This window comes from Cebidichthys violaceus, unplaced genomic scaffold (genome assembly GCF_023349555.1).
Source record: "Cebidichthys violaceus isolate CVI_PGR_0920_01 unplaced genomic scaffold, fCebVio1.0.p SCAF_67, whole genome shotgun sequence".
Lineage (NCBI taxonomy): Eukaryota > Metazoa > Chordata > Actinopteri > Perciformes > Stichaeidae > Cebidichthys > Cebidichthys violaceus.
Genome location: NW_027176894.1, coordinates 201,875 through 224,905, shown reverse-complemented (window position 1 = coordinate 224,905; position 23,031 = coordinate 201,875). Strand labels below are relative to the sequence as shown.

At 43.2% G+C, this 23,031-nt stretch overlaps 4 protein-coding genes across 4 annotated transcripts; 2 read left to right on the top strand and 2 right to left on the bottom strand.

Moving 5' to 3' along the window:
- Window positions 1-981: 981 nt before the first annotated feature.
- Window positions 982-13,540, bottom strand: kcnj9 (potassium inwardly rectifying channel subfamily J member 9). Its single transcript, XM_068734817.1, has 8 exons — window positions 13,059-13,540; window positions 11,677-12,138; window positions 10,453-10,666; window positions 8,865-9,066; window positions 7,480-7,672; window positions 7,085-7,282; window positions 5,399-5,529; window positions 982-3,526 (listed from the first exon to the last, which is right to left on the bottom strand). The coding sequence occupies exons 2-8, from the start codon at window positions 11,984-11,986 to the stop codon at window positions 3,260-3,262; spliced, it is 1,515 nt and encodes a 504-aa protein (XP_068590918.1). The 5' UTR covers window positions 11,987-12,138; window positions 13,059-13,540; the 3' UTR covers window positions 982-3,259.
- Window positions 13,541-13,929: 389 nt separating this feature from the next.
- Window positions 13,930-17,839, top strand: eif3f (eukaryotic translation initiation factor 3, subunit F). The gene is made up of 8 exons (XM_068734818.1): window positions 13,930-14,063; window positions 14,478-14,548; window positions 15,489-15,568; window positions 15,659-15,796; window positions 15,911-16,002; window positions 16,807-16,943; window positions 17,146-17,259; window positions 17,511-17,839. Exons 1-8 carry the CDS (start codon window positions 13,952-13,954, stop codon window positions 17,586-17,588), a joined length of 822 nt encoding a protein of 273 aa, XP_068590919.1. The 5' UTR covers window positions 13,930-13,951; the 3' UTR covers window positions 17,589-17,839.
- Window positions 17,840-18,152: 313 nt separating this feature from the next.
- On the bottom strand, window positions 18,153-19,018 carry LOC137890650 (MICOS complex subunit MIC26-like). The gene has a single exon (XM_068734819.1). It carries the CDS (start codon window positions 19,016-19,018, stop codon window positions 18,404-18,406), a length of 615 nt encoding a protein of 204 aa, XP_068590920.1. The 3' UTR covers window positions 18,153-18,403.
- A 763-nt stretch (window positions 19,019-19,781) lies between these two features.
- dnaaf6 (dynein axonemal assembly factor 6) lies at window positions 19,782-22,743 on the top strand. The gene is made up of 6 exons (XM_068734820.1): window positions 19,782-20,082; window positions 20,282-20,348; window positions 20,548-20,653; window positions 21,631-21,727; window positions 22,227-22,312; window positions 22,556-22,743. Exons 1-6 carry the CDS (start codon window positions 19,978-19,980, stop codon window positions 22,683-22,685), a joined length of 591 nt encoding a protein of 196 aa, XP_068590921.1. The 5' UTR covers window positions 19,782-19,977; the 3' UTR covers window positions 22,686-22,743.
- Window positions 22,744-23,031: the final 288 nt, after the last annotated feature.

The window sequence follows — 23,031 nt, the reverse complement described above, 5'->3', positions numbered from 1 at the left end:
CTTTTTTTCTTTTTTTTTCTCTTTTCTTTTTTTTTTTAAAGCCACGATTCTGCCTAGTAACCAAAATATGCTGACTTCTTCTCCTGGTGCTGAGATCCCAGGCTGGAATTTCTAATGAGACACATCGTACTGCGGGGCTTCAATATTGTGTTCAGTAGGAGCCTTTAGTCAAATAGTAACCTACTCGGTCCTCACTGACCGATTGTGCAACATGAGGGGGGAAGAGTGTTGTTGTTTTCATTTTATTTAAAAGGGACCATGTACAGTTTAAAACATAAATGTCACCATTTGATGCACCGTAGCAGGTTATAGCTTTAAGATAATTCCCATCTGAGGTCCGTTGGCAGGTGGAAACAGGGAAGCAGCTGTGATGCAGTCAGGCAGCTTCAGCTTGTGGCGGAGAAAATGATCACACTTTTTATTTATTTATTTTTTTTTTTTTGTACTACAGTAGTAGTACTTCAGATTTTAAAATGCAGCATTGGTGAACTACCCAGCTGTATATAAAAGTTTACAGTAGAAAGTATTAAATTTAGCTCCAGCATAACAACATTGAAATCGTGCTTATATGTGAATGCGTTAATAATTGATGTGCTATATTATAATTATAATAACACTGACGGGGGCCGTTCTAGAAACAAATAGTAGTACTACTCTTAAAGTACACTTTGTTGTCTTCTGTAGTTTTACTTTAAAAGAAAAGTAATACAGGACTTTTAGTTGTGATAAAGTATTCAATGTGTTATTAATGATGATCTTAATATATTTCTGTACTGTACTACATAACATAAATAACAGGAAATAAACAGGATCGTTATGTAGAGCTCTATGGTGAAGGACATCTTTGAGGATCCTTGTGGAAGGAAACAATGTGTGTACTTGTGTACTACAAAGTAGTCTCCTTAGGATCCTAATGATCAGTAGGTCCCCTCTGTGAATCTCCTCACTTATGAGTCAGAACAACAGAAATAAATTAGGTAGACTCTCCATGCTCCAAAACGTACCTGTAGTTGATTTGATGTATTTTAATACAGTGAAGAAAGAAATATTCAGGTATACCTAAGTAAAAGAAGCAATACCGCAATGTAAATGTACTCCGTTACCACTGTCCCTGAAGTTGTATATATCGGTTGTATTATCGCGGCTGCATTAATGTCTTTGCTGCATTTTAATGTTGCAGCTGGTGGATGTGATGCTCGTTTTAACTTGAGTAGTTTAACAACAATTCATCTGCAACGTAACAAGTAACTAGAGCTAGAGGTAAAAAGACAAATGTCTTTTACTGTCTGTTATGTTGAAGCTCTAGTCCATGTCCTATGATATCATTCAGGGATCAACATAAATACATTTTTCATATCAACACTTCGGTATGCACAGTATGTAAATATAGCCTTCTTTCACGTATGGAGCCCTTCCGCAGAATAGAGACAGAAAAGTTTTCCTCCGTAATATACTGCAGTTTATTCACTCTAGTTGTATTACATATTAAAAACATCCAGTAAAAATGGCCACGTATCTACACAGCAGCAGAAGCAGGGGTTGTGGGGCTAAACTGAGCGGGACACTGTTGTGCTTTTAATTTCTACTCGGCTGGGAACAGAAGATAGATAATCCTTGCGCTACACTCGTCGCACGTGAACCGAAGCCACAGACGCACTCCAGCGGTCCCCTCTCTGTGGGTTAAAGGTCGTGGATGGATACTCTAGTCACCAGAATGTGAGAGTGCGGTTAGGAATGTCAGCTAATTCATACTGGGGTCATTGAAGAGGAACTTAAATGGTGTTTCTCGTGACCTCATCTGGTTTAACTTCCCACCTTGCAGTGCTGTACAGGTGTACTCCAGGACCAGGTTTTCAGTCCAGGTTTTTGAAGTGCGATTGTACGAGGTACTTATCCATAGTCAGTGTATTATCTGCAGTAGACAGCAGCAGCACGGGAGCAGCCACACATATTTTTACAAAGGCCCACCTTAAAATAATTAGTATTAGTTAAAGTGTACGTACGCTACATTTAGAATATTTTCACGGCTTTGCGTTATCTTTTCTCTCTTCAAAGCCACCAGACTCCATTGACAAAAAACACTTTTACTTTGCAGAACACAGGAGCTGCTTTGATCGGTTACTTTGTGTGAGTTATAGTGTGACTTTAGTGTTTTAAAGGGTTAGTTTGGATTATTTTGTCAAAGGAGCATAGATAATCAGTTCCCTAATGGAAAGGGCTGTCTGACGGCAAGGTAAAGCGGTGAAAATATTCCAAATATGGCGTACACTCTTTTTTATTTTGCTGATGTCCACAGAAGCGCTTTGCTTTGCTCCCGTCCTGGTTCTCCCGTCTGTTTCTCTAAACTGGTTGCGTGCCGACTGCCATCCACTGTAAGTAATACACTGCCTATCAATAAGTCCCTCATACAACCCCACTTCAAAAACTGTAATCTATTCCTTTAAGTTACTCTTCAACAAACGAACAATATACTCAGTGCCTAAAGAAGATAACAAATTGTTTACACCCAGGACAGCTTTGTTGTCCACTGGCAACTTCTATATTTATTTTTTTATCAGCCAAATCTATAATCTATAAACATTGTTTCTAGCACCACATGATGGTTTGTGGCCAAGTTTCTACCAGAGTATAGAAATATACCAGCGGCTGTGGGCTGTGTGTTGCTTTCCCACCATGTTAACGCCTGATTGATGTACAATAAACCTCAATAAACAATCTTTGCATCTAAAATAATTTGAAGTCACTACCATTTCAGTCTATACTTCAATATCATCTAGTGATATTCATGCGCAGGTGAAAATAAAGCGTCTATGCACGGCACTTATTTTAAATGTGAACACTCCACACACGTGACTCTGCACAAACAACCACCTTGTCATCTTCTTTGCAACATTCTGCCGCGGTCCACCGGATATACTAGTGTTGACTCCACCTAAAGCATAGTTTTGTCATTTAAATGTAGATATAGGCAAGGGTGATTGGAGCTAACCACACAGAAGAACGAAGAAAACAAAAAAAAAAGATAGCACACACACACACACACACACACACACAGTACAGGTGTAACAAAGATCAACATAGAAATAAAAGACAAAATATCAAGAAATAGACGCTTTCATATGGTAACGTAAGATATGGCATATACTGTAGAACTGGGCACAATGAAACTACTCATTTGCCTCGAAAGAAAAAAAGATTTGCAAACACAAGTTGTGGTGAGGTGGCGTTAAAATGAAGGTCTTTGTAAACATTGTCTGTTCTAGGCCTCTGATTCGGACTGGTCGGTGGCGACGCTGCCGTTCAGCTCGCCCAGTCCCGTCTGCTCCTGGATGTCCGTCATCTCTCCCACGATGAAGGTGGGCTCCCCTCCTTTGCTGTTGGCCGAGCCGCTGTCCGGCTGCTTGGCCGCCTGGTTGGTCAGGGTGGGCTCCTCGTCCAGCCTGCTGGAGATGGACCAGTAGAGGTGAGCGTCCAGTCTGGCCGCAGCCAATGAGAGCTCTCGTGCGGAGACGGAGGGCGTGTCCACCTTGGAGGAGGGGAAACGAGTAGAGTTGGTCGAATCACTAAACCTTGTATTTCAGATTTCCACTTAAAGGAGAGGTCAGCATTGCCAAGATGTAAAGAAGAAGTAGATTTCAGGTAAATGAGTGCTACATTTTGGGAAATACACTTATTTGCTTCCGTGATGAGATTTATCTGAGCTTTATTATATTAGCTTAGTTTAAAGACTAGAAACAGCTAGCCTGGCTCTGTCTGAAGGTAACAGCACCTTTAAAAAGCACTAATTAACATGTTAAATCTCGTTCTCCTTTGTTAAACCCGTAAAGAAGCCAAAGTGGCAATTCCTGGGTTTCTACATCTCAGCTCAGAGCAACTGTCACCTCTGGTTTCAAGACCTACGCAGTTGTCATTTTCGCGCCCAGAGCCCATCTGTGCGCCCATGGCTCTCTAAAAGGGGTGTGGTCAGGCGCATTGTTGGCGCAGTGCTATCTTGAGGCAGCAGAAAGCCATTGAGCCAATGACAAACAAAAGCCAAGTCTAAAGTCAATGGCACAGTATTTTCCGTACACTCCGCTTGCTGGACACACAGGGAGGTGCAGCAGCGCCTCCCTCGTCAGTTAAATAGCTTGTTGTGTGTTTGCTCATGTGCAGTGAAATGGAATTGTTCAAGGGACGGGGGACTGGGAGACGGGCGGAGGGTCCGCTGCTCCCTTTAAACGGCGCGCCTGCAATGCTTTCACTTCGCAAACGAGCAGATTTGTTTCCTCAGCAGAAAAGCGCTCGTTTCTCCAATTTGCTGAATAGGCCAATTAAATAGCAAAGTGCCAGGGGAAGGAGCACCTGGCCTTTTAAAGGGAGTGGGATATATACGACACTATGATGGCTTTAATTCACGTTACACCCTAAAACACACCTATGATTACTTAAGTGACTAAATACAAGCCCTTTGCCCCTTTGAGCCTTACTTTGCGTCCAGATTATGTGCCGTTTAACGAGCAAAAGAGGAGCTGGACACTCCCTAAATGCACTCATGCCATCCACTTAATGACATGCGCTACAGATCGGGATCTTGTCATCACGAGAGGTTGCTGTGAAAACGGCGTAGGCTCCAGGAAGTCACTGCTCTCCGGTGGTGGATTTTTGTCACCTTTAAACCAGGTTAGCTGTTTGTCCCTGTTTCCAGTCTTTATGCTAAGCTAAGCTAACCAGCTGCTGGTGGTAGCTTCATGTTTAACAGACAAATGTGAGAGTGGCATCAATCTTCTCACTTAACTCTCAGCAAGAAAACACATAAGTAAACTATTCCTTTAAATGTTGTAATTTATATTTATCAGTATCCCCTTTTCTCCTTTGAGGTTTGAAGCAGTTTTAAAGAGAGGTTAACATGTAGCAATGTGTGATCAAGTACTTCTTTTATTAGTTTTTTAGCATGTTGTTATTGTATTAGTGTTTGTACTCTGTGTGTACATTTGTATGAAAGCCCATCTAGGGATAAGCATGGATTATAAAAGCTGCGGTGTGTGTGGCATTGGTCCATGCTATGTCCCTACCGAAATAAACCTGAAAGAAATACTTCAGTTAGAGTTCCTGCATTTCCCAGCATGCCTTTCAACATCCCCGGGAGAACAAGTGTGAGAACTCAGATATATACATGTAGGCGGAGACAGGAATAGGGACAGCAACTTACTCAAACACTTGTAGTCGGTAGTCGGAGGAAGAACTGGCATGTTTGCCTCCTCCGATAAATAGTTTAACAGCGGTGAAAAATGTCATAACAGTTTGACATTTAGGATGAAATGTTTTCAGTTGTTAGAGCTACCAAACTGAGCCCTACTTAAAACGAGCTCATTCAAAAAAAAAAAAAAAAAAAAAAGCCCTGAGAAATCAAATCCCTCACCTCAAACGTGTGATGAAAGGCTCCGTAGTCGATGTCAAAGAAGCCCTTCGCCAGCAGCATCATGGGGCTGAACCTGTGACCCCACATGACTTCCTCCGCCAGGTAGGAGCTCCTCGCCTGGCACGTCATCCCTGCGCACACAGACACAGGAAACACCGATGAGCACCGTCGCGATGCAGGAGAGGGAAGAACTGGGCGGAAAAAAATCAAAAGTCAACGCGACGCGCCTGAAACTGGCGGAGATCATTAATTCAAATTGCCGAAGGTGTCTTCATGTGAATACTTCTACTTCTTTGTAACCCTCTACCCGCACTCTGACTCAGGGAATCAATATTTGGAGTAGGCAGAGAGGCCACCTTTACCTCATGGAAGACGCATCATGAATAGCTCTGATGCACTGAACTCCTGCCAAACAGTGAGGATCGGTTGAGTACATCATCCTCTCAGAATGAATCTGACTCAAGACAATATGAGATGAAGAGACAAAAAGACATAAACAAGGCCCGTCTAAATCATTCCCTGGTACGGGGAACTCGCTGTTTGGTCCCGTCGGACTCTGAAATACAGCCGCGAACGTCGCAAACTCTGCTTCTAAATGTGTCCCGTCTGAGGGGATCTATGAGCAGAGATAAGTGTGATTAACAGGGAGTTCGCCCGTAAGGGGTCAGTGCCTTGCTCAAGGGCAGATGAGTGTTCGCTGGCACACATTAACCGGTGTGGGGGATCTGGGTGGTTTCTCTGCCTGCTTGTTGCACACAGGAACACTTTTTAACCTTCTATACCAATAGATATTTTAAAAAGACCGCTCCCTAAATCTACAGTTAAGTCATGAGAACGTACAGTAGAAGAGCTCAAAACTGTCCCTCTGAAGATCACGAGCTCCAGTGATCACTCTCCAGTTTTGTTTCCTATTATAGAACACGTTCACCTAGCTTGTATCTAAATATATGTATATTTCCGCTGTAATCGCTGCATCAAAAGGCTCTAAAAGCTTCCCGAAAGACGGAGAAGAGACGGAGAGCTCTCAAACAACACACTGCAGATCTAAAGTCAGACATCCTGGAAGGGGAATTTCATTTTCTAATGGACAGCTTTGGACAGGGTTTGCTTTCTGTAAAACAGTGACGCTATTACTGTAATATCAGACGGTTGTGTGCATCTGCAAGATTAATTTCCTAATGCTCAATACTTGTTGTTGCAGCAAAACATGCATTTACATCATAGAGGCCATTACAACTTTACAGTCAAATTAAAGTGCAAGGCATCATTCCCCCTACAAAACAATACTGTTACATTTATTTATTTATTTTAATCTACAAATCATTTAAAGCCCTTGAGGCGATAAAACATTGTTAATGGTATTGTTTATATGGCTTGTACTTTAATACATTTTAAATATATATGCATTTATTTTTGTCACTTTCCAGTAATCATTCACTGCACAGTGATTTTCAACAGCGCATTTTTCGTTCTCCCACATCTCATATGCAAACGTGACATATAATCATATCCTGCTCTGTCATTTTTATGTTGATTATTTTAACTTGTCTTATTCAAAACTGCCAGACTTTTAAGACGACCTGCCTCTAAGTGTCAGGGGGAACGCTTTACCAAAGACAGACAGGACGATTTGAATGTTTGCATTCTTATGACTTCACTTTATCAACGCTTTGACACGATCCTCACCGGTTGCCTCCACCATTCCCTCCAGGATCACCACGATCTCAAAGTCCTCCTTCTCCAGCTGGGCCTGCGACATGTCCCAGAAGGGCGAATGCATGTCGATCTCGTGGGAGATCACCAGCGGAGAGACCAGGAAGAGACGGTCGTCGCCCGTCTCGAAGCCCACGCTGATGTCCGTCTGGTCCAGAGGGATGAACTCGCCTGAGGGAGACCACAAAACGGGAGGTGAGGAAACGGAAAAGGAGCAGATGAGCGCTTTTCTTTCCTTATAAATCAAGATCCTCCTGATTGAGTCATAACAGCATAAATATGTTGTAAAGCTAGTAGTAATATTACAAGTAGAAGTTGCGTCCCATCAGTGTAAAATGTGCGCCCATGCTATGATTACTCTGTCTCACCCTCCTGCGTCTGCTTGGACTTGATGAGCTTGGCCCTCATGTTGGCCCCTACGATGTGGGAGCTCCGCAGGTCGCCCACCCTGAACATCAGGCAGAGCTTGTCGTCTCTCAGAGAGATGACGGCGTGTTTGGAGAACACCAGCGTCTCTGCCCGTTTGTTGGGCTGCGAGATCTTCACGAACATGCAGCCGACCTGCGCGGAGAGGAGGGAGGGAGGGAGGGAGGGAGGGGGGGAGGGGGGGAGGGGGGGAGGGGGGGGGGGGGGGGGGACAAGAAAGGGGGGGGGTGAAAACTCAAAGGACACACAGGACGGGTGCTAAAGGCTCAAATATTTGCAGTAACTGGAGAAGCGGAGGATTATTGACAAAGGAATGACTTCTCTTGTTTCTCATAATTAACACTGATGTAGACAAACAGACCGTTTCCAGTGTTCAGAGTTAAAGCACAGTAGTGACACTTGAATTGACCTCAGACTCATTATCTAATATGAATAGTAAAACATCTAATATGGCATGCTTCCAGCAAACATGCATAAACATGATTCTGCTCGGACGTCGGCATGTGAGATTCATCCTCATCAAAAGAGTGCTTACTTGGTGGGAAAAATCGAGCTCCATCAGCACATTTTTTATGTATATATATATATATATATATATATATATATTCTTTTTCAAGAAGCGTTTCATCTGCACCAAATTAGTGTCATTTTTGTCTGCACGGTATTGATGTATGCTCGCTTCTCTCTAGGCTCAAGAAAAGAAAATATTAAATCTGTTATTTGATTTAAGCTGACAGGAGGCCTCATTCTAATCAAACAGGTCAAACAGCATTTATATTTGTTTTAGATTATTTAGGCGGCTTTCGGAAAGCTTTTTTTTTTTTTTTCTAAATGAAATTAGATCATTTGAACATTTGACGAAGAATCTAAAAATACAATTTTGTATGCTTTATATTTCTCTTTAGCCTCCTGATGTCCTATAGCAGGTTTGATGGCTACCATGTTGTTAGACACATATCTGCAAACACAATAGATATCCGATGGTCACAAGTAGTTCAGTGTCAGGTATGGCAAAGAATGTTTTTGTATGAGTACGTCCTGTAATTATTGGCTTCATAAGAAAATATTGAAACATTTCATTTAGAAGTTTCTGTAAGTGAAATCCTCCAATTTATGTGAAGTCTAATGGTCTCAAAATCAAAATACTGCGTAAGATGCAGGAGGAAATGCTTTTTGTTTTTTTTCTTTAAACGAACATAATAATCTTCTTCATCAACGACATCAATCACAATACACGATCCCTTCCACGTAATCTGAATCTGATCTTTTTCTGCTTTCTGAGAGTGATTTCCCATCTCTCAGTCGCGTCCCGCCCCCCGGCGCTCACCATGAAGGCGTTGACCATTGAGCCCAGGATAGCTTGCAGCAGCAGCAGCATGGTGCCCACTGGACACTGGTCGGTGATGACGCGGTGGCCGTAGCCAATGGTGGTCTCTGTCTCGATGGAGAAGAGGAAGGCCGAGATGAAGCCGTTGACGTTGTTGACGCACGGCGTCCACGTCTCATCCTCCAGATGGTCCAGATCACCCCTGGGGTGGGGGGGGGGGGGGGGGGGGATGTGTGAGAAAAGGGGGAAGGGGGGGGGGGGGGGGGGGGGGGGTTGACAAAGTGGGTGTCAAGAGGAAAAAATAGACAGAGAGCGAGAAGAGTTATATTCTAAGAACAGAGGTGCAGAAATATATGGAGACGACGACTCGTCTCCTTTCAGCTAATTCTGATAATGAATAAGAGGTAATCCTCATATTAACCACGCTGTCACTTTTTGTTGATGCTGCAAAAAAACCTACTTTTTCCGTCGTACATCATCACATGCAGCGTCTTCCCCGTGCTGGTTTATCAGTCCTGGGCCGCTACGAGTCGGCAGATTCTCTTTGAAACTACTCGCCACGCCGGATAATGGCTCCTGATTAACACAGCTCCGGCCAGAGAGGGAGAGCTCATTAACGAAAGTGGTGTTAAGTAGTCTATATAATATATGATTTGTATTGACCTGTGTTGGTGACCAAAGGGATTGCAATAACACCGACAGCTCTCTGGCACAGCTTAAGGTGGCCTGTAATTGATATAAAGAGGCCGCGATTTTTACGAGACGAATACGTTAGCTAATTAGAGCGTCGGATCCAGCAGACACATCTAGACAAGAGCTAACTCATCATGATGAAGCACACTGTGACATTAACACTGCTTTGTCATCTGCTTCTTTCTTTTTTTGGGGGGGGGGGGCTTTTTTTAAGCCTTCGTTGCAGAAATGTCTCTCAACGCTGGTCAATCTCTCAAAGAGGTGGTCATCCTCCATCTTTGAGCAATTAAAGAAGGCAGTGTTGCCTCGTGGTGATTGCGTGATGAATGCACATTTTTTTGGGGGGGAAATATGATAATTGGCTGTCTTCTCTGGAGTTTGATGAGAAGATCGATATCTCTCTCATCTTAAGTGTGTTATTTATGAAGATACAGCCAGGAGAAGGTTAGCTTAGCTTAGCACAAAGACTGGAAACAGGGGGAAACAGCTAGCCTGACTAAGGTTAGGGGGGGAAAAAATCAGCCGTCAGTTTTTGTATGGGTTAAACAAAGCTAAACCAAGTTCTCCCTGCTGTAGCTTCATATTTATCATACAGATATAAGAGTGGGAACAATCTTCCAATCTAACTAAAAAATGTGAATGAGCACATTCTCATATAATGTCAAACTATTCCTTTAAGTAGTAAAAAGAAGAAAGCACACAGATAAGGAAAGCCCTGTTTTTGATGATACAAATTTTGCCACAATGTCTGACAGTCATTTTTAAAATAAAACAAACACTTTTGTCATTTTCAGCTGTAGGACTTTTGTTCTCGCTCATTGTCACCGGGATGCAGCAACAGTTCAAATCGACATAAACTAACCAAACGTCGTCCTCCTCTTCCCGACAGTCTTACCTGCAGTAGGCTATGAGGTACCAGATGGCCCCGAAGAAGAGCCACGTGACGGCGTAGGCCATGACGAAGACGAAGAGCGAGCAGCGCCAGTTGAGGTCCACCAGCGTGGTGAAGATGTCGGTCAGGTAGCGGTAATGCTCCCGCATGTTACCGTGCTGCACGTTGCAGCGACCGTTCTTCTCCACGTAGCGCTGTCTCTTACGCCGAGTGCGGCCTGGCGAGAGAGACAGGTTTGGGTTAATGCATGCGGACGTGCAGCATTAGTGTTGGTGCTTTTTCTACGATGTAACCAACGGCTGAAGATGAGTCTTAACAGGTGTCTTAGTCGCATGAGGCTGTGTTCCAAGAAACCCTTTCAAAACCCCTTTGGAATACTTCAAAAACGTGAACACGGACGCCTTTCTACATTACTGAAACGTGTCGCCGTTTGAAGATACGACTCTGACTGCAAGTCGCAGGATGCGAGTTGAATGAAGGCAGCGTGAGGAGATTGGAGGATAAACAGAGGAAGGTGGCAGGAGGACAAAAGTGCTCAGAGAAGAAAGCCAGGCTGGTGAAGAAGGCATCACGGAAATGAAGACAGACAGGGAAAGAGAAGGAGATGAAGTGCGACAGGACAACACCACCGAACACTCATTGGACTGCAGTTACTGTACAACCCCTAAAGGGACCTGTTGTTTCTTTGTAGTGAGCCTTTTTACTGTGGGTGCACTCAGACGCAACCGAGATTATGTATGCTGATATTCTGCTATGAATTTTTTTTAAAAGTCCTTGCTCTTCGACTGCTCTTTAAGAAAGCGACACCAAAACTGGACACGTTTTTGATTTTGGAAAAGGTCTGCTGTGGCTTGATTGCGTAATTGTTTGTGCCTCTTGCGCACAAAAAAAAAACAATGAACGTTCACAAAGACGTACAGCAAAGAGGAGAGAAACTGGAGCCACTGGATTAGCAATATGTGCAAGACTGTCAAACCCGCTGAGGGATGAACCTCTGCAGAAGTAGATTCAAAACTGTTGCGAGTTGTGGAGGAGAAGGAGGAGCACAGTCAATACACAGTGTGTGTGTGTGTGTGTGTGTGTGTGTGTGTGTGTGTGTGTGTGTGTGTGTGTGTGTGTGTGTGTGTGTGTGTGTGTGTGTGTGTGTGTGTGTGTGTGTCCAAATCTCTTTTTCAACATTTATTTCTTCATTAAAAAGGAAAGGAAGTCACATGCAGAGTCACTCACCCCACCCAAATCTCCCCCTCTCCTTCTCCTTCTCCTTCTCCGGGCCCTGGGTCTTCTTGCGGGGCTCATTGGCTTGGGCCTCCCGCTCAGCCAGCTTGGCCTGGAACGACCTCTTGACCTTAACTAAGGGCGGCGGTGGCAGCTCCGTGTCCGTGGTGACGACGGGGCCCAGCTCCTCCGATAGGTTGAAGACTCCAGGGGAGGCGGTGGCCTCGGTGGCCACCTCCACTTTTTCCCCTTCCCCCTTCTCGTCCACGGGGAGCGAGAGAGAGTCCGGGCGGGCGGGGAAGACCGAGTTCTCCAGCGCCATGGCCCGTGTGAGCGTGCGTGTGTGTGTGTGTGTGTGTGTGTGTGTGAGTGCGTGCGTGTGTGTCAGGTGTATTAGCGTGTTATTGATATCCTCCCTATGGCAGTCTCTGTCCAAAGGCTATTGATTGGACCATTTGTTTGCCTGACTGAAGCCTGGAACATAGGAGAAGAACACAATGATCACATGAAATCCTGAAATCGATTAGGTGTTTTGTTGTCACACTAATTCACCGACAAGTGATTTTTTAAAAAGAAATAGCAGCTATACTTCAGGAGCTTTTCAGTCCCTTTAATTTATCTTAAGATACAGCTCTCGTTTCCTTATTAACAACTAGGCCTGCAGCTTCTGTGTTGCTTCACTTCCTGTCTCTGCCTGTTTCATCCTTTCACCCCTTTTTAAAAGCAAAAGTGAGCGCGACATAAAGAAGGAAATCACAGCGTTTGAGTTTGATTTTACAACTTTGAAATTAGAGGTGAAGGGAGAATAAATCACTTTCTCTGCTAACCCCGGCGCACAGTGTGGCATAAGCACAGTCGAGTCACTTCCACCGTTTAGCATGTTTCATAAAGCGCCTTGGGGTAGGGGTGTGCGTGTATGTGTGTGTGCGTGTGGTCCATGCACGTGTGTGTGTGTGTGTGTGTGTGTGTGTGTGTGTGTGTGTGTGTGTGTGTGTGTGTGTGTGTGTGTTGTGTAAGTGCACTTACTGCTTTGTTAAATGTGCTTGGTTCATGCTGCAGGCCTGCTGGGATTTCTTACATAAGTGGCATATAAATAAGAGAAACTGAAATACTGTACGTTTGTGGACAGTGAGTGCCTCTGACATGTATTAGCACAGTAAAATGGACTCCGAGTCCTCTTTAGCATTTTTGCACGATGTGCGTCCATTTGGACAATTGGGGGATGCACGCAAGAGGAGACCGATGGTGACAATCAAGATGACGCACTACGCCTGATGGATGGATCAGAAATAGCCTCTATTAGAGGGTGTCTGTTCGCCAGCCAATAGGCTCCAGAAAACCGACCAAGGCTAAGCTTTGAGGATTTGTCAGACAGCTAAGAATAATAATCTTACCTGCTCAGTGTAGCAACGTATAGATGTGTATGACCTGGATTGGGCAGATGGTTTATCATAAGAAAAACGAAAATCTGCTCCAAGAGCGAACCGCGACTGGCAGCCTTGGTTCGATGACACCCATTTCTGGTGTTTAGCAGCGTCGCAGCATCTGTCCGCTCCTGTTCGCTTTTCCAGGAGAGGAAAAAACAAAACAAAAGACCACCTCGATCCGACCACTCAGCACAATAAATAGAGGGCGAACACGCCGTCCGCTGAATGACCGCGCATGAAAAATGAGGGAAAAAACGGAAGAAAAACCCCGGAAAAAACCCCAATTAAGAGTGAAATTATCACGGCGTTTGTATATCATGAGTCGGGCAGTGGACATGCGAAATGGTGGCAACAGGATAATAACCCGGCAGCGTAGAGAGCTCCATCATCTGTGCATCTGATGGAGTCAGTCAGGTGTGGAGCCACTGAGCGGCGGAGGATGCTGTCATCAGCACAGCCCTACAACATTACAATAACAGAGTCATCTCCCTCCTCTGAGGAACTTGCAAAGGCTTTTTTTTAAATGTAATATCATAAATATATTGTATTTAACGTCTGGTCAAAATGGCATAGTATATTATAGCTTATTTATATTAATAGGCCCAAATGGTTTCGTTTTAATGTAAATATTTGTGTTTATTTTGGGCTGTTCTATGCAATGATATGCAAAAAAAAACCTTTTTTTCCTGTTAGAATAACTTCTCCTCATATCTGATGCAGACACAGTAAATTGTATCATCAACGGTATCAGTGACTTGATTATAATTAGCGTTTATATTAACAACCGCTGTTCGGCCTCCGGCCACTAGGTGGTGGTATATGTGTTGACTGACGCCACGGTCGGTCAGTCCTTTTCCAAGATGTCGGTGTACGGGCCAGTGGTGAAGATTCACCCCGTCGTTCTCGCTTCTATCTGCGACTCTTACGAGCGGAGAAATGAGGGAGCGAGTCGTGTTATCGGGACCCTGTTGGGTAAGCAGAAAGTTGAGGTATTTTGCTTAGTGATAAAACAGGTTGACGGGCTAGCCGGCTAATGTTAGCTTCGATGCTAACGTTAGCTTCGATGCTAACACATGTCGGCTTGGAGTCAGTCATGTAGAAGCTAAACCCCCAAAACAGCTAGCTAGCTAGCTAGCAGCGTATTTTGCAACAGCTGGCTGTTCGCTCAAATGATAACGGTGGAAACAGGATCTGCTAAGTCATCTAACCGTTCTGATGAATTCATTTACTACGATGACACATCAACCAATACTGAAAGTTGTTATTGACGTTGATCGTAATTATTCTAGCCTCCCATGTACCCTCTTGTTTGCTAGCTATCAATGCTAGGGCGGTTAGCTCAACACTAAAGCCTGACTTTTACTTTTTCCCGTTTGTCCTTCTCAGGTACTATTGAGAAGCACTCCATTGAGGTGACCAACTGCTTCTCTGTCCCCCACAACGAGTCCGAAGATGAGGTAAGTTCTCACACTTATTTTACTCTCAGACTAGGTAAACCTAGCTTGGCTTTAATATATGAACGGTCATTAGTGCTCAGTCGGACATCTCCAGATAGTTCGGTCAGCCTTAATAACGCCAACGTTATATAGACAAGAGTTATGTTTCTGAACTAAAACCGTGGACCTTTTAATCCTACTACTTATGATTATGTCATTCAGTCTTGTATTGGTATGACAAGAGGCTTTATGGGAATTTAATAACAAATCCTACATGATCTCGTCCTGCAGAAGATAATTCTGTTACCCACAGGACTTTTGGGGTGGTGGACCTGAGAGGGGTCTGTCAGCATGTCCCCCCTGAAGAAAATGTCAAACAATTTAAAGCTAAAAGCATCAATCTGCTACAATTTGAGAGGAATATTAAGAGAGAGTGTAATGTAACGAAGTACATTTAGGCCACTCAAGTACTGTACTTAAGTACAATGTTGAGATACTTAAACAAATATTGCAATTTTTACTTCTACATTTCTTTACTACAATATTAGTCACTAGTTACTGCTCAGCTTGAGATTCTTAATACAAAATGTAAATAAACAAATAAAAACTATGATGTAGTACAATGTATACACAGGTTAAATCTAGCTCCACCTTTTACCAGCTGCAACATTAAAGTGATGAACACATTAATGAATCTAGAGTTATCATCCAATGATGTATATTATTCAAAAAAGGGCCGTTCTGCATAATGAGTAAGACGACTTTTCTGAAATATGTCCTGCAATGTAGTGAAGTTTACTGTTGGACATCTTACAATGGTGGTAGATATTGTGTTTAAGTAGTGAAGGAAATAAACATGGTTGAGCTTGATCCTAATGCTTGGCTGCCTCATATTGCATTGTATAAGAGATGTTTTGTGAAGAAGTGTCCGTGTGATAAATGTGATCCTCTCTGCTAACAGGTTGCTGTGGACATGGAGTTTGCAAAGAACATGTACGAGCTCCACAAGAGGGTGTCGCCCACCGAGGTCATCATCGGGTGGTGCGTCAGTTGAGCGAATTTTAAATGTCAAAGGTGGAATTGGAGGAGAAGAAGAAAACAATCTCACCACAGTGACATCTGTCCCCACAGGTACGCCACTGGCTTTGACATCACAGAACACTCGGTGCTCATTCATGAGTACTACAGCCGCGAGGCCACCAACCCCATTCACCTGACGATGGATACAGCTCTGCAGAGTGGCAAGATGAGCATCCGCGCCTATGTCAGGTGGGCTGATATTCCTGTCAGAGACCGTTTGTTGTTGTTGTTGTTGTTGTTGTTGTGTGATCAGCTGCAGATTGAGACTGTGTGTTTGAATGTTCTTGTGTATCTCCCTCACAGCGCGCAGATGGGTGTGCCAGGAAAGACAGTTGGTGTGATGTTCACCCCACTGACTGTCAAGTACGTCTACTATGACACTGAGAGGATAGGCGGTAAGAATACCAACAATAAATCAAGATGCTTGTTTGGAAACAAATGCTTCCTGAATAAAGATCTCTTCTCGTGATATTATTTTGTTTGTCATCGGGGAGAAATATATGAGTTGCAGTGTCTAAAAACGTAAATGTGTGTATGTCAATAGAACATCTACTTATTTACTGCCTATGCGGTCCTTCATACGTTGCTCAAAACGCATTGAAAACACCAGCGATACTCCTTTTATCCCGTTACCCAAGGTGCTTGTGGGGTGTTGCGCTACTGCTGCTCCTGCCATTGCTAAGCAACCAACGCCTGCCTTCGGCCACAGCGATGATAATGAAGTTGCAGTAATTTGACAGTAGGCCTCATTGACTAAACTAAACAAAGATAAGTGGATTTCCAGCGTCGTAAATCCCGCACAGTAGCTTTACTGCTCTATTTGGCTGACCTTTCAACCGGATGTTCAGTCCTTTGACGCCAAGTAAAACAATCTGTGGAACCGATGGTAAAGCTCCGGGTAATCCTGCACTAAAATGATTAACTTCTCTTCCCTGTATTTGCCGTAGACCGATATTTACGGAAGAGCGAAAAGATATCTGCCAGCTGTGATTGGTTGTTCCTTGTCACATGACATGTGGTGCACGCTGCTCGGGGGGGGGGGGGGGCACCGGCATCGCATCTGAAAAATAGGTTCTTGGGAGAAACAACGCGACATGTTAACGGCCCCTAATGATGCCATTATCATTTATTCTAACCGTCTTTGCACTTGACTCATATTTGTAGTTCTGCACTCTAACAATCCCACCTGTTGGTTGCAGTGGACCTCCTGCAGAGGACGCGTGTACTTCCGAATCGCACCAAGGGGCTGACCTCTGACCTGTCCCAGGTGGCTGGCTCTGCAGCCAGAGTACAGGACATGCTGACCACCATGCTGGCATACATCGACGACGTTGTGGTGAGTGTCGGCGCAAGTGGAACGACGGTGCGACTTCAATCGGACGTGATTTAGTCCACTGTTTCCATGTGTAGGAGATGACAAAGCAACACGTTTTTTTCCCCGCTGGTCCTGCTCCAGCGCTGCTGTGTCTCCAGAGATCATTTGTGAAGTAATCAGGTTTATGGTGGCTGTAGAGCTAATGCTGTTCCATCTGTCTCAGTCTGGCAAAGTGGCGGCAGACAACAGCGTGGGTCGCTTCCTGATGGACCTGGTCAACAAGGTGCCCACCATCTCAGCAGAGGACTTTGAGAACATGCTCAATTCCAACATCAATGTAAGCGCTCCTCATCTGCTAGAAAACGGCATATATATACGTTAATGTATCACTACTGATGGTTGTTTTGCCTCATTGGATTTAGTTCATTTCCTTCAACCTTCCATTCTCAATGCACTTGTTGCACTAAAGCATAAATTCAGGCTTTGTTTCCTTTTGTTCCTGCTCTCCTCTTGTCGCACACAGCCCTCTGTGCTCGTGTTACATCCTCATGAACAAGCTCATAATACACTGTTTTGTTTTTGTTGCAGGACCTGTTGATGGTGACCTACCTGTCCAACCTCACCCAAGCACAGATCGCTCTGAATGAGAAACTGGTGCTGCTCTGAGGCGGATTTCATTTGAAGTGATTCATATTTAATTTTTTACAATTTTTTTTTCTTCTTTTTTTTCTTCTTTTTTTTGGCTGAGATGAATAAAGATGTTTAACAGTCATACCGTGTTAACCCTTTAGGTCTTTGATAATGTTACTACAAATAATGCAATTTAATTTCTCACAAATGGCTGATGAACGTTATGGAAAAAAGTTGTATTGCTAATAATGTAATCTGGCTTTTTTAAATAAATGTCCCAGAGCTCACATGTATCACTGTTAACGCCTTCAGTGCACCTTTCATGATGTTTCACATTCTAGGGCAGCGACTGATGATTATACTAATTATTGATAATTAGTCAGTTTCTCAACTGATGGTTAATCAGTTGCTCTATAGAACTTCTTATATTTCCTAGAGCCTGTAGTGATGTTTAAAATTGCTTATTTTGTGTCCAAAACTAAAATGTTTTCAATTTAGTCAAGAAAGTCAAACTTACATGAACTGATAATCAAGATATGTTTACATTATTCTTCTTTTGATTGGTATATTACCCCCAAAAAATGACTTAAAATGCAAGAAGACATTTGATTCTTTTTATTCATTTTCTACATAAATATACATTCAGATCGGAAGCATAGTTAAATCCTTCACATTGTGACAGGCCATGCCCGGCCTGAGTTACATGTGAAGCTTAGTGCAAGAAAGTGGGCATGAGGAAGTCACACAGATACGGTTACAGCCTGTCTGGGTAGCACATGTCAATCTGCTGGATCACAAAAAAATAATCAGATTTGTTATTGCTGAGTTGCTGCAGAGTCACACTGGTATCCTCAGGGTTTGATATCTGAGTCGGTGCCTTTCTCGGCTGTGCTCTGAGGCTTCACCATCCTCTCCAGGGCAGCGTAGCTCTGCACCGCGCGGTCGTACACGGAGTCTCCGGTAGACTTCACGATGGCCGCAGCCCGCTCCGGGTAGTAGAGGGAGGCGCTTACGGTCATCAGGCCCGCCGGGTAGAAGAGCCTTTTTGCCCGGGAGCCTCTGGCAAGAAACAGCCCCAGGACGCCGGTGAAGCCGATGAGTCCCGCCCGGGGGTAGAAGTCCTTCGGCGGGTTCTTCAAGTAGGCGTAGGAGTCACTCCCAAACTTAACGGCACTTTGAACTTTGGGTTTAACTTGGTCATAGGTGCCCCGACACCAGCCCGTGTATGGTTCCGTTAACTTCCTGATGGTGGCGACTCTCTGCTCCAGCTGACCCGCTTCAGGAGGCTCCTCGTGCGGAGACTTCTTCTGCGGAGGAGCGCCGTACAGAGTCAGCTCGTCCCGGAGCAGAGGAGCGGGGGTCTCTGTCTCTCCGTCGCCGGCGGGAGTAGCAGCGAACACGGGGCTCGGCAATAAACCCAAAGCTCCCGGCATGGCGCTACCTGTCACCTTCAACATGATCCCCATGCATTCAATCACTACGGTGTCTGAGCAGGGACATTACTAGTGGCTACTCGAAGCGATAATCACGCCGCCTTTCAGTTCACGTTTATTACGCTTGAAAAGTGGTTTACCATAAATACATTAAGTGGTATAAAATGGTTATTCCATTATTTGTTATTTAATAGGCTATTACTGGTGGACAATTTATGCACTTGTTTTACTGTGATGTTCTTTAATTCAGCATCTACTTTTTATGACACTTTATAATTAAATTTTACTACATTTTGGAACTACTTTTTAGATTAACCGTTTTAATACCAAACACGATCTTCTTATAATACATGTTAGCTTGTTATAGATTAAACTGCTTATTAAATACAGTGTACAACGTACAAAGTACCTAAAATAACCAACCAGTCAATAATAAAATGCTGCTGGACGTTAATGCATCAGTAATGATATTCTGACTACTTCGACACTTTGATAGGACGTTTTATTTTTTTTTCTACTTCTACTCTTATTTTACTATAATTTTACTCAAATTTTACTTTTGATGGATTCACCGTTGTTTAGTATGCTATTAATTAAATGTTTTTTTAAAACTGATTACCGGTCTTGTGCTTATTACACGTAGTATACTGTTAATAACATCGTTGTGACTGTTTGTATTCAGTTGGGTTTTTTTTTGCTTCATAGTTTACATTCATTCATTTCTTCGAGGGTTTCCTTATCCGTCACTATGACGTCACTGGTTGCCACGGATCTATCGTCAACAGCAACAGTCCAAACATTCAGTAATGTAGCAGCAGCTATACGTTGGCTACAAACGCTAATTTATACTTATCCAATAGTTTTTACCGATTGCCGTTTCAAAGGACTTTAGTAGTTCCTGTTTGGGGACATATATATATATATAGAGAGAGAGAGATATTTTATTAAATAAATAATAATTAAAAGGTAAAAGTAGATTAGTTCTATTCTGAATGGAGTGTCTTGGAGTATCATCCGCTCAGCACCTACAGGCTCTCTCTACCTTGTTATCAACTCAGCAGCAGGATGATGATGGTGATGATGATGAAGACCATAAAGTAAGACATTGTTCAATCTGAGCCCCATTTTAGTCTGCCCGGATTCTGATTGTTCATTTATTTCATTCAGCCTTAATGCTATTATGAATGTTAATACTGTACACATGTCTCAAATATATGAAGAGTCTTTAAAAGAAAAGACAAATGTCCCCATGGGACAAGACCGTTGGTTTACAATAACATGAGTTCATCTCAACAGAATGTGACTGCTTGTGCAGGACTGGGTCCTGGACACATCGGCCCCCCTCCCAAAAGAGATAAAGAAGGTAATGCTTTGTATTTCTCTCGCAAAATAACTTCTGAAAAACAACTACTCCGTCATTATAGCAACTCAGATGGCTCGATGAAATGTACAAACATAACGTGTGTGTGTGTGTGTGTGTGTGTGTGTGTGTGTGTGTGTGTGTGTGTGTGTGTGTGTGTGTGTGTGTGTGTGTGTGTGTGTGTGTTTTGCTGTTCATTTAGTGTCAACTGTCTATGAGAAGAAGAACAGCAAAGATATATGGAGCGAGGAAGAGGTGGCTGAGGGCTCCCAGTATGATGATCTTGCTGACCAGAGACCACAACCTGAGTAAGACAACAGGACTGAAAGAGACACACAGCAAAGGGTTCACTGATGTATAAAGGGGGAAACACTGGGAAAAGAAGACATGTCCTTTTTTATTTTTGCACCTTCCCTCATCCTCACTTCGTGGGTTTATTTAAGCCTTAAACCCAGAAGAGACAAACTGTCCCATGTAAAGGTTTAACTCACAACGTTCTACTTATGAAACTTTATTTATGTATTGCTTCCCTGGGTTACCCTTGTGCTACACAACAATTATAGAAGTGAAAAGCACGGGCTGATTAAGAGACAGTGGGCCCCCTGGGCACAGACATACGAAAGGCTGCATCACCTCAAGACACACAGACTATATATTTGTTTAGCCTCTTTTTTGTAGTTGCTTTGTGTCCCTTCTCGTGGTCATTTTGTGTCTCTTTGCAGTTGTTTTGCATCTCTTTGTAGTTGCTTTGTGTCTCTTTGTGGTTGTTTTGGTCTCTTTGTGTCTCTTTTTAGTCAATTTATGTTTCTTTTGTTGTAATTTTGAATCTTTTTTAGTTGTGTTGTGTCTCTTTGTGGTCATTTTGTGCCCCTTCTTGTGGTCGTTTTATGTCTTTTTGCAGTTTTGCATCTCTTTGTAATGTCTTTGTGGTTATTTCCCCCCTTGTCACTTGTCATTGTGAGTATATTTGTATCTCTTGCATCTCTGTCTTCTTTTTGGTGTCTCCTCCTGGTTGGTACGTGTCTCTCTGAGTGACATTTTGTAGGTGAAGGCCGGGGGGGGGGCCTCACACTTTGGGCCCCTGAGCCTGTGGCCCGTTGACCCGTTCAGTAATCCATCCATGAGTGAAAGGGAGAACAAAACTGTCTGAATAATTTATCACAATTACACCTCAGCTGACACTCAGCTGAGACTTTAAGCCATGCTTATGTCTGCATGTTGTTCTCTATTGATTCAGTCCAGCGTGATGTCGAATGACTTTAAAGTTCGTAACCTTTGTGTTCAGGTATGAAATAATCCTGAAGCAGAGTGTGGGGACAGAGGATCTGTTCTTGGGCTTGAACAGAAAGGACCCATCCTCCATGTGTTGTGAAGCCATGCTGGTAATTTATATCTACCGCCACAGGATTTTTGTATTGAACTGAATGTACTTGTTTTGATACTGGAAAAAAAATAAATGTACAAAGATGTGATCAGGGACAGCAAGAGACACACAATCAGGATTCTCCCATAATTTCAGGCTCAACAAAGCCAGTAAACATATATGAAACTATTTATGGACAGTATAAAACTGTGAAGGAGCATTCAATTCAACTGTTACGTAGCACAGATAAGGCAGAGTAAGTGTAACTGTTTGTCAAATCAAATCAGACTTAAATAAATAATATTAAAAATCCTTATTTTTCACCAGAATCTAGGAAATAAGGATCTATTTCAGCCTTAGCTAGTTTATTAGAGCTGTAAAAGCAGTGCATATTAACAGTATTGTTAAAATAACATTGTAATGCGGGTGAAATATCTGTCTCCTCTTTGAATAAAAGTGAAGATTGAACATGTGCTCCATGTACATTATTAAAGATGCTGACTTGTTCCCTCTCTTAGGTGAAAATCAAACTCCCAGACACTGAACCAACAGACGTGGTCCTGGATGTAAAAGAAAAGTTCCTTGATCTACGGACGGCAAAATAGTAAGGCATGCTTTGAAAATGTTCTCTTTCATTTTGAATCCCCTCAAGACGGAGCAGCCTCAGCTCAGACCAAAAAGCTCCCATTTCCAGACATTTCCTTTTAATCAGAGGTTCACGTCATGATCTGAGCTTCGATTTGCTGTTTTCCCGCCGCTCTTGACATCCTCCTCCCTCAGATACACGCTCTCTCTCCCCTGTGCTCTCGCTCTGGTCTCCTAACCTGTCATGCTCCCCTCTCTTCAGTAAACTGGGTCTTCATCTCCCACATCCGACCCACAGCCACGGGGGAAAGGCTCAGTTCTTCAGTGAGAGGGGGGAACTGGAGGTGACTCTGCTCATCAAACGCTCCATGGATTTTATCAACATGCAGTGAGGAAAACTGACTACAGCCAACGACTATTCAATAGACAAGGAGTAGTTTTTACATGTCTTGTCTGATTCCATGAGTATTAAAATATGTTTTTCTAATAAACACTTGTCCAATTATGTTTGTTTTCATCATTTCAGGATGAATGCCTTTAACATGGATGATAATACAATAACTGCGATTGCAAAACACGATTAAGGGGAAAGACATACAATAAAATATAGGTTAAAATAGTTCCAAGTCTGTCATTATACAATACTCACACGGCCATGTGTGTGTGTGTGTGTGTATGTTGTTGGTGACTTTTAATTGTTCCTTTTCTTTGGGAAGATTCGTTTGGCTCTCAGACTAC